The sequence below is a fragment of the Amblyomma mixtum genome, chromosome 1 (assembly GCF_055824585.1).
Source record: "Amblyomma mixtum isolate Tamu chromosome 1, ASM5582458v1, whole genome shotgun sequence".
NCBI classification, from domain to species: domain Eukaryota; kingdom Metazoa; phylum Arthropoda; class Arachnida; order Ixodida; family Ixodidae; genus Amblyomma; species Amblyomma mixtum.
In genome coordinates this window covers 269,836,731-269,861,600 of record NC_143012.1, presented here as the reverse complement: position 1 = coordinate 269,861,600, position 24,870 = coordinate 269,836,731, and the positions used below count along the sequence as shown (strand labels likewise).

At 45.3% G+C, this 24,870-nt stretch overlaps 1 protein-coding gene across 5 annotated transcripts in view; it reads left to right on the top strand.

Moving 5' to 3' along the window:
* The window catches only part of LOC149371665 (solute carrier family 35 member F3-like), a 317,875-nt gene that overhangs the window by 154,149 nt on the left and 138,856 nt on the right, over window positions 1-24,870 (top strand). For all 5 annotated transcript variants that reach the window (XM_089565903.1, XM_089565902.1, XM_089565904.1 and 2 more), the window contains one exon: window positions 22,040-24,306. In XM_089565903.1, the coding sequence (XP_089422029.1) occupies window positions 24,107-24,306 (200 nt within the window). In that variant the 5' untranslated portion in view covers window positions 22,040-24,106. The remainder of the gene's footprint in view (window positions 1-22,039; window positions 24,307-24,870) is intronic.

The window sequence follows — 24,870 nt, the reverse complement described above, 5'->3', positions numbered from 1 at the left end:
AGCGGTGCTCTGAGGCCGTTTGCGCCGACGAAAGCGTATCGCAGTGCTGCTCATCTCACCTGTCATTCAAGTCGTAGAAGCTTAGCGAAGAGCATTTCCTCATGTAATCGTTAGTTTACAATTAGTGCAACATGAACAACATCAGCAGCCGCCGCGGTGGCTTAGTGGTTATGGTGCTCGGCTGCTGACCCGAAAGACGCGGGTTCGATCCCGGCCGCGCGGGTGAATTTCTTTGGAGGAGAAATTCTAGAGGCCCGTGTGTACTGCGCGATGTCAGTGCACGTTAAAGAACCCCAGGTGGTCGAAATTTCCGGAGCCCTCCACTACGGCGTCTCTCATAGCCTTAGTCGCTTTGGGACGTTAAACCCCATAAACCAAACTAAACCAAACCAAACAACATCAGCGTTGTCAAAAACTGGCGCTAATTAGGAAAGGAAAGATTTATATAAAAGGCACGTACACGAAAGGGAAATTTATTCGCTTTTGAATGTGCAATACTTTTTGGAGATTACGAAACAGAGGCTCCTTGAAGACGTTGCAGGTGTTACACAGAGAGAGCGATGGACCGCGAAAAGCCGCTGGCGTCAATCCGGGAACGCAAGCCGTGCCGTCAGTTGCTTAGAAGTGCTTCTCAGTCGCCCTGCGCGTACCGTCGTCCGGTGGGAAGCGTGGTCGTTGATTGACTGATTTATTAATTGATTGCATGATTGATTGCATGATTGATTGCATGATTGATTGATTGATTGATTGATTGATTGATTCGATAGATCTAATCTCTTTCTTTAGACGGCGCGAAACACTTTGAAAAGTTTTCAGCGGGATCTGGCGCTCGAGAAAGCGTCAGGTGAACGGCGCAGCATGGCTGCCTGGGTGGGACGCGCGGCGGGGAGCGCTGGCCCTGAGGCGCAGCCACGCAACAGCGTCGAAATCTCGAGAACACTTGGTCGCCGTCCTGGGCGACGGCGCCAGAGATAAGCGCAACGAAACGGGAGCATAAATGTTTGCATACTGACAACGCGGGTTCGGTGTCTAACCAAGGCAACAAAACACGGCGCAGTATGTATGCACGCACGCATTCTCACAATGATGTAGTCTAGGCGTAGCACGGACTGCATCACGATTTTTTTTTATAGGTTATGTTCGTTTCTTGTTGTCGTCTTGCTAGCAGGCTGGATGTAAATCATCGCTATCTTAAGATAAATGTCGTAAATGCTGCACTCCACATGGATAACAAGCTAAACCAAATTTCCGATTAGATACCGCGGACTTGAAGTCGTTGGATGTAGTGATTAAGATGATGCAAGGGAGAGGGTGGTTGCAGTCCGAGCTACCCTTTGGTGACTACATTCAAAGTTCAGAGTAATTGCTGATAGGGAATTTTTATGGCACAAGGGGATCTGTGGCCAAAGAGCGCCAGAGCACTAGGTTTTTATTCTACTCAAGATGACGTCAAAGATCCATTTCCCAAGCATTTCACCCTGATTAAGCCGAGTGCCAGGTCAGGGGAAAGCTTATAGCCATTGTATCCCCGGTGGGTACCCGGCAGCACTGGGGATCGAACCCCGAACCTCTCACATGCGAGGCGGATGCTCAAACCGCTAGGCCACAGCTGCGCTAGTTCAGAGTAATTCGAAACTTTGGAACGTCAACCTTCAGTCGGCAGTCTGCAGGCGAGAAATGTTAAGTATACGGCAACAAAAGTTATTGTTTGAGTCCTTTTTTTTCGGTAGAAAACATTTTATGAAAACAAAAAAAAGACAAGCGAGAAATGCGACAGAGGTGTTAAAAAGGTCGAAAATAAATGTAATTTTTGATATTGAGGCTTTTTCAACAATCTACTGGAGTACGTGTCGCATATATGTACTTTGACGCTGCTTCGAAACAATGCGACGGATACTTTTTTTTTTCTTATGGCTGCTTCTCGTCGACCTCTAATCTTTATGCGAGAGCGAGATCCAAGTTGCAATTTCTCTTTGAGGTTGCTTATGTGTCCTTCTCGCTTCTCTTACCACGGCGCAAAGAGAAAACCGCGTGTTCTGATGCAACAGTTAAGGGTGTGGCCTCACTGTAGTCGGAACTAGGTCTTTTCGTGCCATTTAAAAAATAATTCTAAATGCTATATATCACTGTTCTCGGGCATACAATTAGCCACAGGGTATGTAGCCTTTGAGTGGGCGACATATTATCCGCTTTTTATTGCGAAAGCAATACTACTTGCACTTTCACGCCGTTGCGTGCCGCGGCCGGTGACCACCATCGTGCCGCGGCCGGTGACCACCATCGTGCCGTGGCGGTGACCACCACTGACCTTCATTTCACCTTGATTGCATTAGATTGGATTAGATTGGATTACATTGACCACCATCGGTTTGGATTATATTACATTGGATTGGATTGAAGTGGATTGGATTGGATTGCATTGGATTGCATTGAATTGGATTGCATTGGATTGGAGTGGATTGTGTTGGAGTGGATTGCATTGGAGTGGATTGGAGTGGAGTGGATTGGAGTGGATTGGATTGCATTGGAGTGGATTGCATTGGATTGGAGTGGATTGCATTGGATTGCTATGGATTGGATTGGAGTGGATTGGATAGCATTACATTGGATTGGATTGGAGTAGATGGAATTGGATTGTATTGGATTGGATGACATTGGATTGCATTGGTTTGCATTGCATTAGTTTGGATTGTATTGGAATGGATTGGATTGGATAGGATTGGATTGTATAACCGATGCATCACCACAAGTCTAACCACAAGCACCACCACCAGCTACACTACCAGCTGTACCATGGCGTAGGTACGGATATTGCTTTCGCAGTTACCAAGCTTAACCAAGCTAAGCCACAGCGAATTTTTTAGTTTTAGCCTGGTGGAGACATGCTCTTTGACTAAGTGCATGTTTTCGCTTGGAGCTGGCCGTGGTGTGTGATTCTAAAGCTCACCTCCCACTCTTTTTTTTTTGTGTGGAAACTGCACTGGGCTTGCTTCGTTTCGGTTTTTTGTTTTGTTTCAATATCGGAGAGGATTCTGGTGCCCGAGCGAAACTTCCAGATCGCGAGGATCACTGGCTTGGTATAAGAATCAACGAATAGCCTTTTGCGCGGGCGTTTATGTAGTTGTATATGACCCTATCGTCGGAAGGCGGGAGCCTATGATGATCGTGATGGCACATCAAGATTATACAAAAAGCACCTTCATCTTGGTGAGAACGCAGTGAGAAAGATACAAAATTTCGCTGAGATTTGTAAATAAAGAAAATTTTAGAAGTTTTTGTTTTTCATTTTAATGATTCTTACAGGTGCTGCCCAAGGTGACGACACAACGGCACAACTTTAACCGTTGTAACATCTAAAAAAATGTGTCTGCACTGTGAAGGCACAACCGTGCGTTTTTGACTTTCTGCACTTTTCGTGCAATAAAACACCTGCACGTTAAACAACCCCAGGTGGTCGAAATTATCCGGAGCCCTTCACTACAGCGTCCCTCATAGCCTGAGTTGCTTTGGGTCGTTACACCCCAATAAACCAAACCAAACCAAACCAATAAAACACCTCATAAAACAAAGAGCAAGGTTTTTGTGATCTTCCTGTAGTGATGCAAGCATCTCACCGCAAACACCAGTAAAATAAGAAAAGGCTGTAGCCCAGCTACAGCCCAACCACTTTTTCGTCTTAAAACATACCAAGCAATTCTGCCCAAAAGCATTTTTGACCGCAAAACTGTTTATGAACGCAGTTTTTTCATATAACGTAAGATTTTACTATAACAATCAATATATCTGTAGATCACCCAATGGCAGTCTTGTATTTCTATTTCTATGCACGTTTCTGCTGTCACCAAAAGCGTTCCCCATTGGTTTTCTATGGCAGACTTAAGTGTTCGATGCAATCGATGGAAACATTTTATATGAAAGATTTTGCTACATATCAGAATAATGAACCCTTAACTCCAATATTTCTGTAAGACTTCCTTACAATTTTACTATTTTCAATTTTTGTCCGAGAACGCTGGACATGTATGGAAAAATGCACAAATCACTTCTTTTCCTCTCACCTGTTTCGAGCTGGACATAACTAGTTAAGGTTAGAGGAGAGAAATTAACTCCATTAATTTGTGAAATAATAATTTTCCTTCAGAGTTTCCGTGTTTATGAAATACTTCTAAAATTGTGGGGTTGCAAAATACTGACACATTTCTAAATGACATCTGTTTAAGCGCTTAAAGCGTGCAAATTGTCATTGCAAATTAGAATATATTCGAAACGTAATGTCGGCTGAGCAGTGTTTGTAGCTTTTGTGCGGCTCATATGATAATGACGCAATGCTGAATTCAATTTCAAATGCAGTCCTAAAGCACGTAAAGAGAACTAATGGGAGCCGTAAATTATCACTGTGCGTAAAAAATAAATATTTAAATCGGCAAGCCACTTACTAAAATTCTTACGCAAAGTAATGACGCAATTAAGTAATGACGCAATTAAGTAATGACGCAATGACGCAAAGTAATGACCCAATTTCACATGTCAACTGTATCTGCTTTAAACGCACCTAGGGTATAATTTGCGAAATTCTGATATACTTTTCCGTCACCCACCTTTTCGTGGGACAAAATAATTTCTACATCATAAGATCTTTCCACCTAGGCAAATTTTTATACGATATTGAAAGATGGAGTTGAAGTCACGGTTTCATCAGACACTAGATTTTATTCTTCTGTTTTAATCTAAGCATCGATTGTGTCTGAATGACTCACGTGGCTGCCGGCACAATGCTATACGCTCGCATGTGCTTACTTAGTCCCGCCAGTGAGATAATTTTTTATCGTCGTAAAGGAAGTGGTGCTCAATTTGAATCAAACTTTTCGAAATAAGAACAGCGGATATTTTCGAGGATTTAAGGTTAAATAAGGTGGTAGTCACAAGCAGAAGTAAGGCATCCAATCGGCTTCTTTTATCTCCTTTTTGACCAATACTTTGGGTTGCCTAAAATAGGAATACAATATGGAAATAAAAATAACCACAGGATGAAACAGAACACGCCCCCAGACGGTGAGTCGTATTAAGACAATATTAATCAGGCGCAGTCAACTACGCCAGACAGATTCTTAACTGCTTATTGGGGTTTTGAAAGTGAAAAGATAAATGTGCGATGGCGTGCTCAAAAAACACGCACAATGAAAGAAATGGCCTGGCTTAGCGTATGGTTAAGCCTAGGATGCGAAGCATACCGCCGGCGGAGGCTGCGCGTCCGCAAGCGAGCGTACGAGTTGAGCCCCAGCTTTCACAGCTGTTGTGACGTCAGCGCCCCTAGCGGAAGGAGCGGGAATTAGGCCGCCGGTGGAGGCTGCGCGTCCGCAAGCGAGCGCACGAGTTGAGCCCCAGCCAGCCCCAGCTTTCACAGCTGTTGTGACGTCATATCACGTGGTGCGCCGATGTAGGTCAAGTGGTAGCTACGCCGCCCGTGGCGCAGCAAGGAAGAGCTCGGTTGTGCGGCTAGTATGCTTCGCATAAAATCCGCAGAACGGTTAACACTGTGTAATGCTACATTCAGCGACAGCTATTGAGATACTATCATTTCATGGTGTAATCAGGTAAAGAATTTGTGAGCGACATGCGTGTATGTATGGCGGTAGAACACTTTTTTCAGTTTTCCATACATACTACTTTTCCGACCAGCTCTCCTTTCCACTCCGCCGTTTCAGTCTCGTGGTGCTCTCAGCAGCCATGATCCGGATTGGCATTCCTCGCTCTCGCCATACCCTCCTCATTCCATCATAACCATCCTCTGGTTACGCGCTACTACTGTTACTACTACCACGACGCGAAAGCCAGGGAGCGGACATTTAACAGCTGTCGCTGTAGAAAGGTAAATAATACCTTAACTGCACGCGATTTGTAAATAATACCCTAACTGCACGCGAATAAATAAATAAATAAATAACCCATTCGATAAAGCTCAAATTACCTAGTTCAGATGTTTCTGCCATCGAGTAATCGCCGTGCGGCGAAGACTAGTTAGGTGCTGCAGGTGGAACGCTCAATTAAACTCAATTAAAGCTCAAAGAAAACAATAAGATAACAAAACGAACATCGTACCCAGTCCCTGGTATGACGTAACATTCAAGCCAGAAGTGATGTCATGAAACAAACAAGGAAAAAAAAAGAAGACGACAACTCCCCTTTGCGCAACCGACAGTTTTCAGTTCAGTGTTCGTGATGGATCGGTTTAAGTTCCGTCCTCGCAAGTTGTTGCACGTGGCTTTCCGTGCACCTGCCCATCCGATTCGTAAATTCCTGCAGTTGAAGGAGGAGGCATGCGACGGGTGCTCGACTGTTTCAGGCGGCTGCGGTGAATGAAAAAGATAGCGCCGAGTGCTCGGCAAAGCGTATTATCTCTGCCGAGTGGCTGAACGAAGGGGGCTTCGTATACGCACGGTGGTTCCTTGTTCGGCTTTCAATCCGCTTTCACCACGGGACGCAATCCATTACGCTGTCCCTGAACGGATCGACGTTCCGCATGTCGTATGTCAAGGACTGTGACATGTTCTCGCGAATAATGCGCGCTGTTTGCACAGGTCTCTTCACCCGTGACGTCTCGGGGAAAAAATAGAGAGGACGTGGAAGGATGGAGAATCGCGGTTTGAATAGCTTTCTCGATGCCGACAAGAATCGCTGCTGCTGCTCACACTGCTTTTACATGAGACACACCACCCGTATGTTCTAGTTTAACAAGTAAAGATTTTTTTTTTACAAAGATGCTCCAATAGCTGCAGAGCATTGCTCTTCAGGGCGGGTTATCTTACCTGTCAATATTTAGCGAATGATTAGCTAATATGCTTTTGGTTAACTTTGAATTCTGATTGTTTAGAAATAATTATATTGGATAAAACACAACACCTTGTATATAAGTAGAGTAGCTAGCAGGGGTAGTTTGTGAACGTGCATCGTGGGAAGCGGTACTGCGCTAACAAATGCGGGACAGAAAGTTGCGTGACTTGGCTGGACGCGCGTCCAGTCTACGTGCTTCTTTCTCTTTGTCTCGCCCCTGCTTGGGATTCGCAGTACCGAATCCCATATTGCAACCCTCTTTATCTTCGCTTCCGACAAAAGGAAGCCAGCCGAATGGTGAAGTTGCCATGCGAGTTATCATTTAGCAAAGTTGACAAACTTGAGTTAAGCGAACATGCGGATGTCCCCCCAGCCTCCTTTCGCCGTGGCACCTATCTGCGTGCCGTCACAGACAATTAACCCGCCGTGGTGGCTCAGTGGTTAGAGCGCTCGGCTACTGAACCGGAGTACCTGGAGCTCGAACCCGACCGCGGCAGCCGCGTTTCGACGGATGCAAAACGCAAAAGGCGCCCGTGTGCTGGGCGATGTTAGTGCACGTTAAAGATCCCCAGGTAGTGGAATTTATTCTGGAGCCCTCCACTACGGCCCCTCTTTTTATCTTTCTTTCACCCCCATGTTATTCCCTTCCCTCACGGCACGATTGAGAATTCCACCGTGAAGTGAGACGGTTACTGCGCCATTTCCTTTCCTCAAACACCAATAATTACAGATGATTACGACGTTGCGAAGACCTCAGAGCTTTGTAGTTACTAAACCTGAACGGGCTTGATGATTCAAACGCACGTAGCCGCTGGAGGCGATAAAAACCGGATAGACTCACGTAACCAAACTCGTGATGATAGAGGATCAGACGTCTCCGAGGCGGTTTCTAAACACTGTGATTGCGCATGTCCCTGGCGTAGCGAGGATAAGAGCAGGTCCTTGCGACGCCACAATAGTGCATTTAGCCACCGTCGATGCTGTCGGAGCCTAACTTCATATTAGATCACAGCGCCTTGTGTGACGTAGCAGAAAGAGCAAAAAAAAAAGGAAATTTATATTGGGGAAAAGTTCACACCACCCGCACACGTCAGCATCAGGTATTGCGCCTGTGCTGTGTATTACAAGATGGGTACTAATTGCATGAAGGGAGAAAAGCGTGCTTAATTTTGCAACTAGAATGCATTGATCGAAATAAAAAAAAGCCGCACTCAAGCTGGCTTTACCCGACTGACTGCTTCACTAAAGTGACTGCTACGCTAAATCCCTGCCGCTTCGCAGATGTCTGAATTTTCGTTAGGTGACAGGCAGCTGAATTCGCAATGCTTCGTGCACATAAAAATGGCTCTTTACTGGACGGGGCCTAAGCTACAGTGGCTTGGCGAAGTTTTTAGGAAGCGTGTTTAACCGCTACTAGCTTTTTGAATTCGGGCCTAGATGACCTCACGCTAGCTACAAGTTGAGCGACGCTAAACCATTCTTTTTTCACGTGACAGAGTGTGCGTATTTAAATCGGATTGGTGCAGCAAAACGGCTTCGCCTGTCATGGTATATTCTGAAAAATAATGAAAAACAAGAACAAAAAGAACACGAAAGACACGAGCTCAAAGTTTTGCTATTTATTGCATTCGAAAAAAGCAAACACACTTTCGTCGCGGGACTGGTGAAATCCTGAAACCATCCCAAGCAGCGAGAATGTTCAGTCTTCCTCCTGAAAATGTATCGCTGAAAAAAAAAAAAAGAGGATGAAATAAGAAAGTCTGGGCTTTCGCAAAATGATGTGTTGGAGGAGCGTCCTTACAGACGCCGAAAGAGGCCATATTTCAAGCACATGCATACTCGAAGAATACGAGCCGAAGAGGAACTGCGTAGCGAACCGCGGAGCCAGCGCTTTTGCTGAGTTGCAGAAGCAAACCAGATTGCCTAGCGAGGCCGACGACGAGGCTGTTCTGATCATGTACATACGATTGAGAAACGGAACAGCAGATGGGTTTTTCGCTGAGAAATAAAAACAAAATACGAAGAAAAAAGAGGTGGGCTTGGGGTTGTTGAGCAAGCAACAGATGTTTATTCTTTGTCAAGCGTATCAACGGTTCAGAGAACCGTTGCGTGGGTTGCGGAGGGTGACGCAAGCCACCAACGAGAGGGTAATGCGATTTTTTTTTTGCTTTTTTGAAAAATGCTCGCATTCGCTAGAAGCGCTGTAAAGAATGCAGACGTTCGCATCCAAACCGAGTATCACGAGGAAAATGGTTTCACTTCAGCGTTCTTTCAATTTTTGGGTGGCCGCTGATGGCAGAAGTAACGCAACGGTAGATCATTTTCAGGAATGATGATGGTTTTACAGGGTGGTGTATCTGAGCTATTCTCTTGCTTATGTGCATATATAACCAATGTTGAACAGTTGTATTCCCCCTCCTCCCCCCCCCCCCACTCCCTATGTAATGCCCGAAAGGACCCTTAGGGTAAATAAATGAAATGAACTGAAAACTTCGAGAAAAAGGCAGAATTTAAAAAGCAAAATCATTCTCACGAATGCCACCGATGCTCGTAGGATTCGCTTAAACTTCTCGAGATAAAATGTATAGGTAACAAGATGAGAAATATGTGTGGTAAATTATAGTGAAGTTAGGTTAAGCTAACGCAATCTATTTCCTGTTTTAGTCATTGCCGCATCCATCCTCCTTTCAGCTGGTACGCCGCCATTTCCTTGCTCGACAACAATCTCTTGTTAAGCGCCTCTCTCATTGAAGATTTCGTCACTTCCTTTCGTGCTTCTGCAATACTTAACAATTGCTGCCTCAAGGGCGATGCTTGTTGTCGGGCATAATTGCGCAAAGCCCCGTTCCACCTGCTCACGCCACTATCGGCGCTCTTCTGCTATCTTGCAAAGCCGCCACCTTTTGCGCAATCTACTTAATGCGGGGATGTCTCCGCACTTCAAGCAACCTCGACCGTCTTGCTATAACTGCGAGACTTGAAAAATAGTCGTTGTAATTATTAAGGTAGACAACTTTAAACGCGAAATTCTTACGTAGAGAAAAGGGAAAAATGGTGGCCAGTACGCAGCGATGTTCTCGGGCGTCAGTTTCTCGCTGCTGAGTGCCCTAGAGACAAGTGCGTTGTTCGCGTACAGCACACTTTTCGGTACTACGTAAGCCAGCACTCTTTGCATCTGAAGTCTTTTTGTGTGTAGCTTGAAGAAACAGGACATTGTAAGAAACGTAAACATACCCAGAAATTGTGGAAAAGCGCATTTTTTTCAGCAGGACGTTGTTTACAGACGCATTTTTTTTCGTAAGAATGTATCATAACAATCAACATAGCCGCATATCCCCCCTAGGTATGCTCGTAGTTTTCGGCAAATTATTGTCAAATGCACTTCAGTGTTCTTCAGTGGCAGGTTTTACTCTGAGCAGGCGCAGGAAAAACATTAAAACCAAGATTTTGCTTCGCATCGCAAGGTTAGGCCATTCCCATCGATACGTTCATAACAGTCTCTTGTAATTGGTCAAATGTTTAGGGGAATACCCCAAGGTGGAGTAGATTTGCAATAAGGGAGTAATTACTCATTGACATCCACCCGAGCGCAGCCATACGGCCACAAAGGAAAGCTATACAGCCGTATCGCTGTGTAGCCGTATGGCTGCGCTCGGGTGGATGTCAATGAGTAATTACTCCCTTATTACAAATCTACTCCACCTTGGGGGATTCCCCTAAACATTTGACCAACACATTTCCCACTTCGAGTTATAGATCAATTCGCTCCCGCCCTGCCATAAGCTTACCGTCCCGGTTAGCTCAATTGGTAGAGCGACTGCTCCGGTGAAGCGGTGGTCCCGGGTTCGAACCCCGGACCAGGACGAATTTTTCTTTAACTACGAAGTTTCTGAGAAAGCTGTATAGCTTTCCTTTGTAGCCGTATGGCTGCGCTCGGGTGGATGTCAATAAGTAATTACTCCCTTATTACAAATCTACTCCACCTTGGGGGATTCCCCTAAACATTTGACCAACACATTTCCCACTTCGAGTTATAGATCAATTCGCTCCCGCCCTGCCATAAGCTTACCGTCCCGGTTAGCTCAGTTGGTAGAGCGACTGCTCCGGTGAAGCGGTGGTCCCGGGTTCGAACCCCGGACCAGGACGAATTTTTCTTTAACTACGAAGTTTCTGAGAAAGCTGTATAGCTTTCCTTTGTAGCCGTATGGCTGCGCTCGGGTGGTGGTGGTGGTGGTGGTGAAAACTTTTAATTTCTGAAATAGAGTTCGGGATCCACAGAGTGGCCACGCTACATGGTCGGCGTCCCTAGTCCGGGACACCGCATGACAATGCCCCGTCTCTAGCCCGTTTCACCAGAGCCCTTTGGGACTCAAGCGAGGAGCAGTTGAGAAGGGCAGTCTCCCATGCCTCTCTGGAAGGGGTAGGGGAAGGGGGGAGGTGGGGATTTTGAGTACATGCCCACACCATGTGGAAGATATCACAGGTCTCCCCACAGTGTGGGCATCGCCCATCCGTGTTAGGATCGTAATGCTTTAAGATTGCAGGACAGAGTAGATGTCAATGAGTAATTACTCCCTTATTACAAATCTACTCCACCTTGGGGGATTCCCCTAAACATTTTACCAACACATTTCCCACTTCGAGTTATAGATCAATTCGCTCCCGCCCTGCCATAAGCTTACCGTCCCGGTTAGCTCAATTAGTAGAGCGACTGCTCCGGTGAAGCGGTGGTACCGGGTTCGAACCCCGGACCAGAAAGAATTTTTCTTTAACTACGAAGTTTCTGAGAAAGCTGTATAGCTTTCCTTTGTAGCCGTATGGCTGCGCTCGGGTGGATGTCAATGAGTAGTCTCTTATAATATTCTGCAGTTTCCTCAGAGTTAAAATTGATATGCAAGAAAGCTGGATTTAATACGCGCTGCAGGTATCTTCATAGGAGTGGAAAGCTGGTAGAGTACAAAAAAAAACCCATGGAAATACGCACTGATTGCCCAAATAACCTCGTAGAGGAAACACGACGTAGCACGTTGTCTGCATTAAGCATCCTAAACGCATTGTGTTTAGTTGTTGACTTTATCTTTACAATGCCTCTCAAAAATCTACAATGACTCGAGCCATGTCGTCTACAGTATTGAAATACATCACCATCTCATGACTCTTCGGCTCATTGTCATGCATTTCCCCACGTGCTGCAATCTTCTCCGCCATCTCGTATTGTCCAAAGGCGACCGAATGCAGATATCGCGGTCACGTCTGTACGGGTAGAGGGGCTGACACTTTCTGAATGTCAACTTATACGCGCCCTGTGGTGCAACTCTTATCGTACGTGACCGTTAATTTAACGAGCCAACAAAAGCGCGTCTAAAAAGAACAATAGGCGCATTCTTTTCCTACGAAATTCAGACCTGAAGGGTATGACCGCTCCAACCGACCGAAGTTCTCGAAATGGGACTTTACCGAATCCATCCGATAAGAGCCATCTCTTCGCGTCAGAGGACTTTCCTCCCCTCTCTCATTCTACACAATAATACGCCTATATTGGAGCAAAAAGGGAGTACACTGCCCTCTAGCGCACGTTTTAAGGAATGCTTTATTTATGCTTATGGAAGTTCAGAGGGCAACTGCACAGGTTTTAGAAATCGACGAGCTTAAAAGGGTCGAATGTGTGAAACTTCCAGGTAAAGTACGTGAAGTCCTTTTGGCCTAGCATTTGAAACGGTGACGTAATCACCAATTAAAATTGGGACAGCCTTCAAGCTTCTCCGCAGCGTACAACGCTAAGGAGGGGACGCATGATGACGTCATTGAAGGTATCGGTACATTTACAACGCATAAACGCCTGCTATGAAGGAAAAAAAAAAAACCGCCACCGAGGGCAAAGGCCGCCGAAGGTTGTTTGGCAGCGTCCAACGAGGCACGGCAGGTCGGGGCTGACGGCAGCGGTAATTTGAAATCATACCTTCCGTGACGTCACACTGAACTTCCCCGCATTCCTCCGGTGCTTTGAGGAGAGATGCAAAATTGAATCGTCGATTACATGACTATTTTATATGGTAGTGCCAAAACACTTGGCATGTTTTACCTACAGCCTATATAGATTTGAATCTTTGAGTATCGCGAAATTCTCAAAAAGTGGTGCAGTTGCCCTTTAACGTCCCAATCGACTCAGGCTACGAGGGACGCCGTAGTGGAGGGCTCCGGAAATTTCGACCCACCTGGGGTTCTTTAACGTGCGCTGACATAGCACAGTACACGGGCCTCTAGAATTTCACCTCCGCCGAAATTCGACCGCCGCGGCCGGGGTCGAACCCACGTCTTTCGGGTCATCAGCTGAGTGCCATAACCACTGAGCCACCACGGCGCCCGTAAGGAATGCGCTAGAAGACATACTACTCCCTTTTTAGTCGTTTATGTTTACAGTGAATGCTACTAGCTGCTAGAAATTTGTGGGACTGTTGTCAAGGCAGTCCCGGTTTAGTACGCTCAATTCTTTGGTTTTATTTATTTGGAAGGGACAGGAGGCATGTTTGGATCAGCACGTAAGGGACCGATCCTTACAAGCACAAGGTCAATGCTCTCGATGCTGTGTCTTTCATGCGTCACCAGATTTTTTCTTTTTTTTCTGCTTTCCATAAAACATGTTTGTTAACGTGCTGACCTTTCCTCTTGCCGGAGACAAGAAAAAAAAAGGGGGGGGGGGGGGGGATCTGCTGCGGCATTTTACCTCTAGTGACGCGAGGAATGACATACTAATGCAAGGGGAGCCAGGAAGAATGGTGGGCCTGTTTACTAATTAATGACAGTTTGCGAGGGATTGAAAGAACAGCGGAGGGAAAACTGCCACGGCGGTTAATGCGACCAGTCACTTTGGTGATCGAATATTTTATCGCGAATGACCTTTATTTCGTGCACGGCGTTACTAACTGAGGCCCCTGCGCTTGCAAAGCACTTTCCCGGGAACGAAACTCTCGCGACAGCTGTGCGCAGTGCACATTTGACGCGGCGCATCTGGAAGCGACGTGCGTTGAGTGCTGAGCTCCCTCGGCGCTATAGGTTGCGAGCTGCTGTGAGAAGAGTTGTAATGGTGATGTTCGTCATACAAAAAGCCACTGCCGTCGGCTCTCTCGATTCTTGTAGGCGTCGCTTTTAGCTCTGTCAGACCTGCTAGTCAGCCAGGGATAAACCGAATAAAAGCCATGTTGTAGGAGAAACAGACATTAATCAGCAAGTTTAGTTCTTTCATCACGTACCGGAAATGTTATGCGAGCTTTATTTCCCTCCTCTTTGCGAAATTACTTCAGGCCTTCTTAACCCCATTGTTAAAGAAGTAAATGCAGCAGCATTTGGAAGTCGGCCTACACCTAAAAGGTCCAAAAGACCCCATATTTTGGAAGTAGATCGAATCCATAGAACGGATTAAGGTGAATTAATGGGGATTCGTGGGTGGATTAAAATGAATTAGTGGGGATTAGTTCGTGGATTATAGTGGGTTAGTGGCCACTACTTGAGGAATTACGGGGGATTCTAGTCTTCAGGTTTTGAAATTTGGGGGTGCTAATGACGTGACGACACTCTCCACCAATCAGGAAACTTTTTCGCCGAGAAACCGGATGGTTTTCGCAAACGGACAGCCTAAATGCTGTTGCATTAAAATATTAAAAGTCAAATATAATTTAGGTACAAATATTTTTAATAAGCTACCTACACATTCTAAACCAATATAACGCTTCAAATTATTACGTCTTAGACGTATGTTTATACGTCTTAGACGTAAACAGTTTATAAGCGGCAATCGTTGGGCTGTTTGGAAGGAGCGGGCTGGAGTGAAATTATTTTCCTTAAGTAGACTTTTCAAAGGGCCAAGTGTTGCGTGGAAATAATTCTCAATCGACTGGAAAAAAAAATAAATTTCTCGAGTTCATTGTATAGCGACAATAAAGAACACCGCGTGGTGGCCAAACCACATCAGTCCTGGTGTGGCTGCAGCGTCTCATCCATATATACTTTGCTTTAAAATCTGAGCTGTTACTCCTCATGTGGGGCTTGTCTTAACGCAACTGTGAAAGAATGTAGCCACCGTCATCGGAGGAATCCAACATTTTCTCGCACATGGATTTTAATTTATGGGCGAGTCCTGGTTCGCACGAAGGCCTCGAGCTGTAGCGATATGAGGATTCAAAGAGGTAAACAAATACTGCCATCCGAACAATGTCAGGTGTTGCGGAGTTCTTGGTACAGCTTGAAATAATGAGAATGTAATTTCTCAATACCATACCTTGGGTTTTCCATTTCCGTGAGTGAGACGCTTAGCGTTGCCCAAAGGCGACTTTCGCGCAGGAATTCACAGAATTCCATAGGACACTGAGCGTAGCGTGATGCTATGGCTTCATAAATAAGGCGCTCGCCCAGGTATGCAGAAAAACAGGAGCAACGCACAGCAGGATGTTGTCGTTCCTCCTGTGTACCGGTTGTGTCACGCAGCCTATACATGTGCGCAGTTTCGCGATGTGCTTTTCCTGAAGTGGAATCTGTAGCGTGCGTCAGTATGTCAAGAACGTTATTTTCGTATATAGCTGCCGGCGCGTTACAACAGTCCTTGATATCCCGGAACCCAGGCTCTCGTTACAACGAATACGCAGGATACCGAAGTTACAGACCCGAGCCAGTGCCGCAGTCTCCTTACGCGCAAAATGCGTTAAAATAACTCTCACTTCACATCAACAAGCCTCAGAAGACATGCTTGAATGTTGGCCAAAGAAGCTGCGTCGCTGGAATGGCGGAGAAGAGACTTAGCACTGTGGAAGCGTCTGCAGATCTAAGCTCACCTCTATTAAAATATCGGGCACGAGGAGGCCAAGAAAAAAAAAAGAGCAGAAAGCGCAGGCGGGAACTGAACGTCGGTCAGGTACGGGAGGAAGGCTGTGGCGTGATAATTTGGTGACTGTGCCTTCCCCCCAAGATTATTTTTCGTGGTAGAAATTTTAGGGAGCAGGCTGCTCCTTGGCTAGAACTTGTCAGGCTAGTTGGTTCATTGTAAGTGCGAAGAAAGAACTGCGTGAACGAGAGACCGTGACAAAGAGAGGAAAAGAGGCAAAGACCCATTTAAGTTTCACTATATATAGCGGCGCCATTCGAAGCCAATGATGGCGCAGCTGGTAGAGCTGTCGCGAAAACGCCCTTTCTTTTTAGGTCGGCATCGTCGGATACGATGTGCACTCTATTATTTCTTAACGATTCAGGGAAGTACCGGACAAACACGCAGTATGCAACAAAAATTACCGCCAAATGACACTTCTCTGTGAAGTTTGACACTTGGTCTCTAGGCGCCCGTTAAAGTTCGCTGCTTTTAAATTTTAGGATAATTCCGAATGTAGTTCTTTTCTGTTTACCTGTAACGTTCGAGCCAGATGTTGTTGGCATTTGCGTAGATATTAAACTTTCCTGCTAATGATTTGTTAACAGACGATGTGCGAAATGCGCAGCGCCATCCCTTAGGTAGCAGGCGTGAGCGCAGCGACCCGTTTACAGCTTTCGCTTTATGCGCTGATTGTTCGCGAAGTTTGACAAGCGATTTGCATTCAGATTGTGAAACGCAGCAGAAGATTTGCTGTCTGTCACCAAATTAGGAGCCAGTTCTATGTTTTTATAAACCCCCGGTTGCGCATTTAGCCGTACATAAACAAATCTACATGTTCTTGAACAACAAAATAGATGAGGCAGATGTTTTGAGCCGGCTTATGCCGGTGTTGCAGAAGCAAGTAGTCTGGCCGCAAGGAAGAGCTTTCATTAATTTACCGACAAATCGTGGCCATGCGGACGCAATGTTCAGAAGCCACCAAACTAGATCGCCCGAGCCGTGAATACTAACCTGCCCTGTCACATCCACTATACATCCACCATAAATCCACCACAAATCCACCATTGGACTTCATCGGGCTCCCTGCTCTACGGGCCTGTGGAAAAGGGGGGGCTACGTGGTAACATTTTCCAGACTGGGATAGTTTCATCGCGGCTGAAAGTGGCACGTCTCTGGTTGTTCAGATTTTCATAAGCATGGAATATAACCTCTTGTTCATAAGTGGCCAAAATGGACAGCAAATGACGGTTACTTTATAAGAAGATGATTGCATTTGGCTTAAGTCGTGCATTATTTTTTGGTTTTAGTACATCTTCTGTATCTGTTACGGTTCTCACGAAACAAAACATGATGCATTACTTTCGGAGTGCTTCTCTTAAGCAGCGCTTTGTTGGCCTTGTGGGCTGGCTAAAATATCCACGGTAGAAGCCACGGTCCTACAGTAATGGCCGCCGTGAAGAGGTCGACCTGGGTGGAGTAGGTGCAGTGAGTCCTCGAGAAACAGTCACGGACGGTCAAAGCGAGTGCTGCGGGGAGAGCGGCAGGGCGGGCACGCAATCGGTTTCTCGCTAATGCAGTAGTTGATATATGCTGCAGCGTCAGCCATGCCGCTTAGATAAGCATAAGCGCTTATCTAATAGCTTATCTAATAGGTAGCCGCCTATCACGTGAGCTGCCATCACTGCCACGTGACCGGTGTGCACAGACAGCTATCCCAACTAGAGAACAATTTTTTCCACACTTGGCAGGAAGAAAAACAATGAAGCATAAAATATATTCTGTAAAGTAGCCTATAAATACTTGAATGGGATGCAATGGGACGCAGCAGCGGGATGCAACCATAGGGAAAAACATCAAATGTAAAAGCTGCATGCTTAAAGCACATTCTTCCGGAGTTCATCGCATCAGATCATGTAAATCTATGTGCATTTTTTTGCATTTTGCCTTCATTAAAATTCGCCTGCAGAAGCCGGGATTCGCATAGTGACGGGACATGTACTTTACCTGCGATGAATGCAACTAATAATTAATGAACAGTATTATATCCAACACACAAAACGCTATCCCTGAATATCACTGTGCACAGTGATAACCGTCCTGTGAGCTTTAATAGTCCTCTTTCGGAGATGAAACCGTTGTCTGTGTATGTGTTTGTTTCTTGGTGTGTGTGTTCTATAACCATAAGCCCTCATTCGCCATAAGCCCTAGGCGAAATCAAATTCAAACACGCAATGGGAAGGCGATCCATGTAAAGAGGGGAAAAAATTAAATACAGCTCACGCAGATTTGTCGCATCGCTTCCTGTGATGGTTCGTGCATATTTTGTTCTACTAATCATTTCGGCCAATCGGCGTGGCTCCTTGCCATGAGGTCATGCGTAGCGGCTTTCGATAATGACCAGTCAGCGTTGCACCTGGTGTGTTAACGCTAACGTCAATTACGTCGTACAAACGGGAAACGGTGCTTTAAGAGCTGCCGCTGAAAAATAATTTTGGTCACAGCGTTGAAAACGAGGACCGTGTAGACCGAGCAGAGATTGACGCAAGAAAGGGGAGTAATATTAACCAGGCACCAAGCAGACTATGGATGAAAAAAAAAAAGAGTAAATGTCATTCTCTCCGAATCCACAATTTGCTGTCAGCTTCTAAGTATGACAATAAAGCCAACGACTAAACATTTTGTCGCAAGTGTAACGGAGTCACTCTTAAACGTGCGTCGTCAACAGGAAGCGCACAGCGTACGAAAGAAAATCCGCTTTACGTGTTGGACCTGTCCCATAAGCAAAGAATTTTCGTGCTGTCTTCGGTAACTTCAACAACAGACGTATAAGAGAAGCCTGCGCTACCTGCGACCTGTTTCCTAATAGGTACGTCAAGTGATCAAACGGGACCACTTGTCCGATGTAAGAGAGGAGAAAGGCAGACGCCGTGGAGAAGGAGAGGCGCTAATAATAGATGGCCGGTATTTCGATCCACGCCACAGTCGCGAGCGGTGTGTCAAGCGTCGATTAAGGTGGGGGCGGCCTCTTCGACGTCTCTCACCGACGTGCAGCCTGACGGATGCGTGTTCTGGCGGCCTGTGTAGCTCCTCCCCTCGGGGGAACCGTCACTACGAACGCAGTCGAAGTAAGACCGGGTCAATCGATCGCGGCTTGCCGACGCTGCTCCTTTTTCTATCTGGGCTTTCGGCTCATAGTGACGCCAGACAAAATACGAAACAAAGATAAGAAAGAGAACAAATTAAAATAAACCGGAGATCACGCAACATTTCCGTGAGGTCAGTGCGTGGTGAAAATCTGACAGGATTGTTTAGCCTTTTTTTTTCTGCGTGAATAGTTTGTAGGGCTGACATTGAGAAGCCATTTTCATGGCGTTAAGAGAGCTGTTGCTTCCGGAAAGTTTTGCGATGAAAGTGTAGGTGACGTCGGATACGACTTTCTTTTTCTTATTTGTGGAAGTTATGTGTTTCATATTTTCTTTCTTTCAGTAAAGGGAAGAGAGGTAGAAATATTTATTAACAGAACGGAGAGCATTACAGTTTGACGCTGACGTGTACATTGTCGGAAGAGGGACGATAAAGAAAGAAAGCCATACAAACGAGAAAAGCACAGCATATAGGGGTGCTTTGTTTCTCGCTGGCAAAAAGAAAGGCCTCTCGGTTTCAGTGAGATTGCTATGAATAAGCGTGGAGGGATCTTTTGGCAATATCTTGCGTAGATCACGGAACGAGTCTCATGAGGCAGATTTCAATGATTTCGTCTCATTAGAATGAAATGAATGCTCTTATTTTTATGGCCTAACGTAAGAAGTAGTTATCTCTACTTTATCTTATTTTTCGCGTTCTTTTTGCGTCTTCTCTACTTCAGCAGGTGGTTCAGTATAGTTTCATTCGTTCTGCGAGTTCGTAAAACAAACTGATGTTATTAATAGTGTTAGACTGCTGTTGTAACAGAAAAAAAGTTTAAAAATGGGAAAACCACTGAGACCGTTGAGCACTCTTGAAGACGGTAAACTGTGACAATAATAAAAATTACAACAGCACGAATTCTAATGAGAAAGCTGTTATTTCTTATTCAGTCAGTTGGTGAAAAGAGTGACTGTAGGGATCCAAAGATACTTAGCACTGTCAGCATACAGTTTTTCACTGAGCCAAGTAATGAAAACTGGTACGGATGCCCAGATATCGATAATCCTGCTATCTATAAGCAGTAAGGGAAATATATTTACATACTTATCATGTCATGAGCCTCTACTTCCCCTTTAGCGGCCGGACCGCACAATAATAAGCCTGCGTGTTATTTGTTCTTGCATAGGGCTTAGCTTTCTGCCAAAAGTATTTATACGACTCTCGGCTATCGCAACGCCGACAGCGTTTCTGCATGAATAAGAGATTACGGTGGTGATGCGGGCATGACGGTCACTTTATTATTTATTCTCGAACTGATGTCCCTCGGCTCGTCATGCATACAGAACGGCTCTCAATCTTGCGAACCACGATAATTCCGCAATGCTAGTATCGTAGCCTGTAGGACCATTTCCGTCATGGCTTCCACGCTATGAAACACAGAAAATAACAGATCAGCATCTACTGACGACTCGCTTCGATATCGGCAAGCGATCCGTTGCTATGCTGCCTGCAAGACGCGGACTCCACAATAATGAGGTCAAACGGCCACAAGTCTTTATGCTATGCCTTAGTATTGCGCATGCCTTAGCACATGCGTTAACCTTGCAACGGAGGCATTGCCGTACAAAGATTTGTGTTGTGTTCTTCGCCTCCTTCTCACGTCGTCACGTCTTGCGGTGGCAATTATCTGACAAAGGACTTGTGCCAGTTGCACACGCATAGAAAGGGATGCACACTCCTGCGTCCAGTGTTTTCTCCACTGAGTATTTGCCCCTGTTTGCTGCGGAATCCCTTTTCCGATGGGGTTAAAAAAAGTATGCTGTATAATATAAAATAAGAAATCTTATTCACGAGGGAATATGTCATCTACTAACATGACTTCTTTGAATCCTTTGTGCCATTCGTGAATTCTAAAGCTCGAACTGTTGTTGTATTACTACAGTGGAAGCTCGGCGATGTCATTACGTCGATGAGAATTGCTAGATGGCGCGCAGCTTAACAATTAGGTTGTGAGAATAATACTTTATGTACATTGTCTTACATGCATAGACGAAATGAACACCTTTAAGGCCTTGATAAGCGACACAAGCAAAAGCAAACAGGCGCTGCGAACTGCCAGCGTCGGTATGCAAGACGAGGGTGCTGTTGCGGGCTATTTGGTTGAACATTTTGTCTAAAAAGGGAACAGAGCAAACACAGTGCAGAGGAACGTACAGCATAGGCGCTGTGTGTTGTCCGTTCCTGTGTTGTACGTTCCTCTGTTCTGTGTTCGCGCTGTTTTCTTTTTAGCAATGTTTAGCCAACTAGCCCGCAAACAGCACTTCGTGCAGCGCCTGTGTTGTACGTTCCTCTGTCTTGTGTTTGCTCTGTTCCTTTTTTAGTATGCAAGACAAGCCGGACGCAGAGTACGTCAAATAAAATACCCAAGTCGCTGTAACGTGTAACAACCACCTCAATGTGGAGCTGCTTCATAAGTGTGAATTTCTTGATACCTCAATAGGTTCAGATTGTAACCATGGTTTGTGCACCGAAAACTGTGGGATACGCCTGCTTGAAGCTTTGGTGCACCACACTTCGTTGCAGCAGATTATTATTTGCCAGGTGTGGCGTCCAGGCGACTGAGGAAACGCTCTATCAAATGATGACACTGGAGTAGCGTTCAGTTTACGACAATGGGCGTGATTAAGGAAAAAATGTCATTTCTAACACACAGCCCAGTGCTCTAAGCATGTTTATAGCTTACCTCTCTGAGACGGTTATGGACATGCTGGATAAGAATGGTAGTTCATGATAAGAGTCCATGGATGGGCAACAACCACCAATGGGCTTAGCGTTCTGTGATCTCATAATGATCACTGCCATTTCGCCTTTTGTTGTCTTTCTGTGTAAAGCTTCCCGTCATTGAGGTAGTACAAACTTAAAAAGATCAAATAAATCAAATATACATTCTAAAAAGAGAAAACAAACAAGATATTAGTCAGATTTGACTCCTTCACGGGCGGTACCAATTTTCAGTAATCTAGATATATTACGATGTCCAAGAAAAATTTGTACTGTCTTAATATGACTTTATAAAATGAACGCAGTCTGTGCTCGTCGTAGAAAACTTGTGGACTGCGCTGAAAGTGATGCTATATTTCTGTCAACAACCGAGAAGGTACTGATTCGACCTTGCCATAATATTCCATGTTCCTTTCCCACCCCGATTCTATATTGTCTTTGCAGGTCGCAACAGGGCTTTCAACAAGAACCAACGTTTCAAGTTCAATTTCATGATACCAACTGCAACAAGAGGAGTGGAGCACTTTCTAAGCCAGTGATTGAGGATTAAAGAGTGTAGATATCGCAATAGATGTGCAATGAAAAGAAGCTATAGTGTTAGCTGCATCCTCTCTGTCAACTACGATTCGTGAAATGATGTGAGAAAAGTTTTTGCACTTCATTAGGTAAACACCCACAGGTGAATTTGAGTTCGCAAATATAAACTGACTTACATAATTGACTGCTCACCGATAGCTAGAAGCGAGAAGCACTGAATACGCTACCCCGAAACCCTAACTAATGTAGTGGTACACTCCGCATATTACAAGGCTGCTAAGTTTAGCTTTTAAGAACGACACCTGCAGTCAGATTTTAACCAATTCAAGGCAGCTAGCTTCTACATAGCCGTGAAATTTTCTGTTAGCGTGATTTTGCTCCGTTCAGAAACAAGGAACGTGTAGTTTTTATATTGCAACATGTAATGCTGACTTAATAGTTCTTTCGTGAAGCTTTCCCGCAATGATTTACAAACTGTCGTTGCACTCCTGATTCTTCGTAAGGCAGTTCTTGGTTTCATGATGCTGCGTGTGATTTGATGAGAAACTAGGTTTAAGAGGCCGCAAACACAGAAATAAAATACGCTTACTTCTGCTCGCGAAAAGTCTAAGCGGTTTGTAGCAAACATTCACGTGGTCTGCGCACAGCTGTCTAGCTTACAGAAACGAAAACAGAACAAAAGTGAGATTTTTCGGAAATAGTTTATTGTTGTAAAAACAGCATGATAATCAGAATAAAAGGGAGGATTTATATTCATTTTTTGTCGACAAAGCAACAAAGATGACGAATACTTATCGAGCAGATGCTGAAAGAGCAAAATGCGAGCTTACATTAGGCTTTCGCTACACGTAACTTTCACACATAATTTCGCATTAGCGTTTATTAAAATCAACCAAACATAAGTGGATTAGTACTAGACAAGGCATACCAAGAGGCCTTCAGATTATTCTAAAGAAACGAGGCATGCAACCAGGAAAGTAGCAGATGGTCGCTAAGACGACCAGACTACTTGTGCCAGCATGAGCACTAAAAACTTCCACCGGAAAGCTTAAAAACTGTGATCACCAGTTTTATTATAAGCGAACTCTCACTAACATGATATAGGCGCAGTTACGACACGAAATTGTTCCTTGAGATAGTCGTTAGTCAGTGAGCAAATATCTTATTTGAGAGATTTAAAAATTATTTATTGCTGAGAATTGAACGAAGGAATGTTTTCTAGGACACACATATTTTAAATATCGCGCTGAAAAGGTATGAGCAAATGATCCGATGTCCTCCGCATTGGAGACTGAAATACTGTGACCATATCGCCTTAGTTAGTGTGGTGTTTAGAGGTGCAAAAATTAAAACTGCTCGGGGATGGTTCGGCCGCACTAGCGAACAAGAATGCAGTGACGCAGACAGAAAAGAAGCATAGGTGGCCCAATAAATACCGTAATTCGATACCAAGGAGAACTTTATAAGGTCTAAAAGTAAACATGTTCTAAAGTGCGAGTAGGTAAGAGAACGAATATCCATGCGAGCGAAATATAACGCTGCAGCAAGCGATACAAGGCGCAGATGCACAGTTCTCGGAAAGTACGTATAGTTATCGCGCAGTCATTGTTGAACTGCCAGTAACTTAGCATTGCTTCAGCAGTTTCTCGTGCCTTCTGCTTCACGAGTTTTCTGGTAGGAAAAGTGAGCTGTTACGTTTGTCTACTGGACCCTCCGAGGCAACTAAGCATAGGTACGAACCACAGAAATAATGAACAGAAGAACTTTCTCGGTTGCGTAGCAAGTCTAGTTATCGAAATAGCACTCCAACAGCAGGAAAGAAGTACAGTCGTCTGTTATTCAAGCAATACAGACTCCAAATCAACGGCGGCGGGCTGTGAAAAACCTGTGTGCAATATGTGCTGCAAACAACTCCCCTTTGCGGAACCAGTGCAACCAACGTAGCCAGCGAGTTTAGGACAGATCGCATTTGCGATGGGTCTCGGCGACGAAGGGTCCCGCTCGAACCTGGCGGCAGCGTTCCGGGCCATGTCCAAGCCCAAGACTCAGCTCCCGCCGCCGGCGGTGGTCATCACGCTGGACACGGACCCGTTCACGGTGGACGCCAGCCCAGCCACCACTCCCACCACTGCCACCACGCCCACCCTCGCCAAGGGCAGGCAGTCGATGCACAGGTTAGCTCACTCAACCTTTCTGTAATAAAACTCGTTGTTGGTAAAAAAAAATGGCTGTGGCTTAGCTTGGTTAAGCCCGGTAATTGCGAAAGCAATATCCGTAGCTACGCCATGGTTCAGCTGGTAGTGTAGCTTGTGGTGGTGCTTGTGGTTAGACTTGTGGTGATGCATTGGTTATACAATCCAATCCAATCCAATATGCTAAGGTCATTGGTAGGTCATTGGTAGCTACCGGCCTCGCTACGCGACGGGCTGAAAGTGCAACTAACATTGCTTTCGCAATAAAATTCGTCCATTGTCTGGAGCGTCCCCATTGGCTGGAGGGAACTGACGTCATCAGACCGGAAGCAACATCACTTACGATAAAAGAATAAACAGCTACTAATGCTATCGTACTGCCGGCAGATAATGAAATTAGGTGCCGCTGTGAATTTTAATTTTTTTTTTCTGGAAGGCTGAGTTGGCAAATATCTTTCTAAAACGAGTCACTTCTTATATTATAGCCAGACAAAAGCAGGTCATTGGTCTTACGAACTGCTCCATCCACGTAAGATCTTCCCTTCC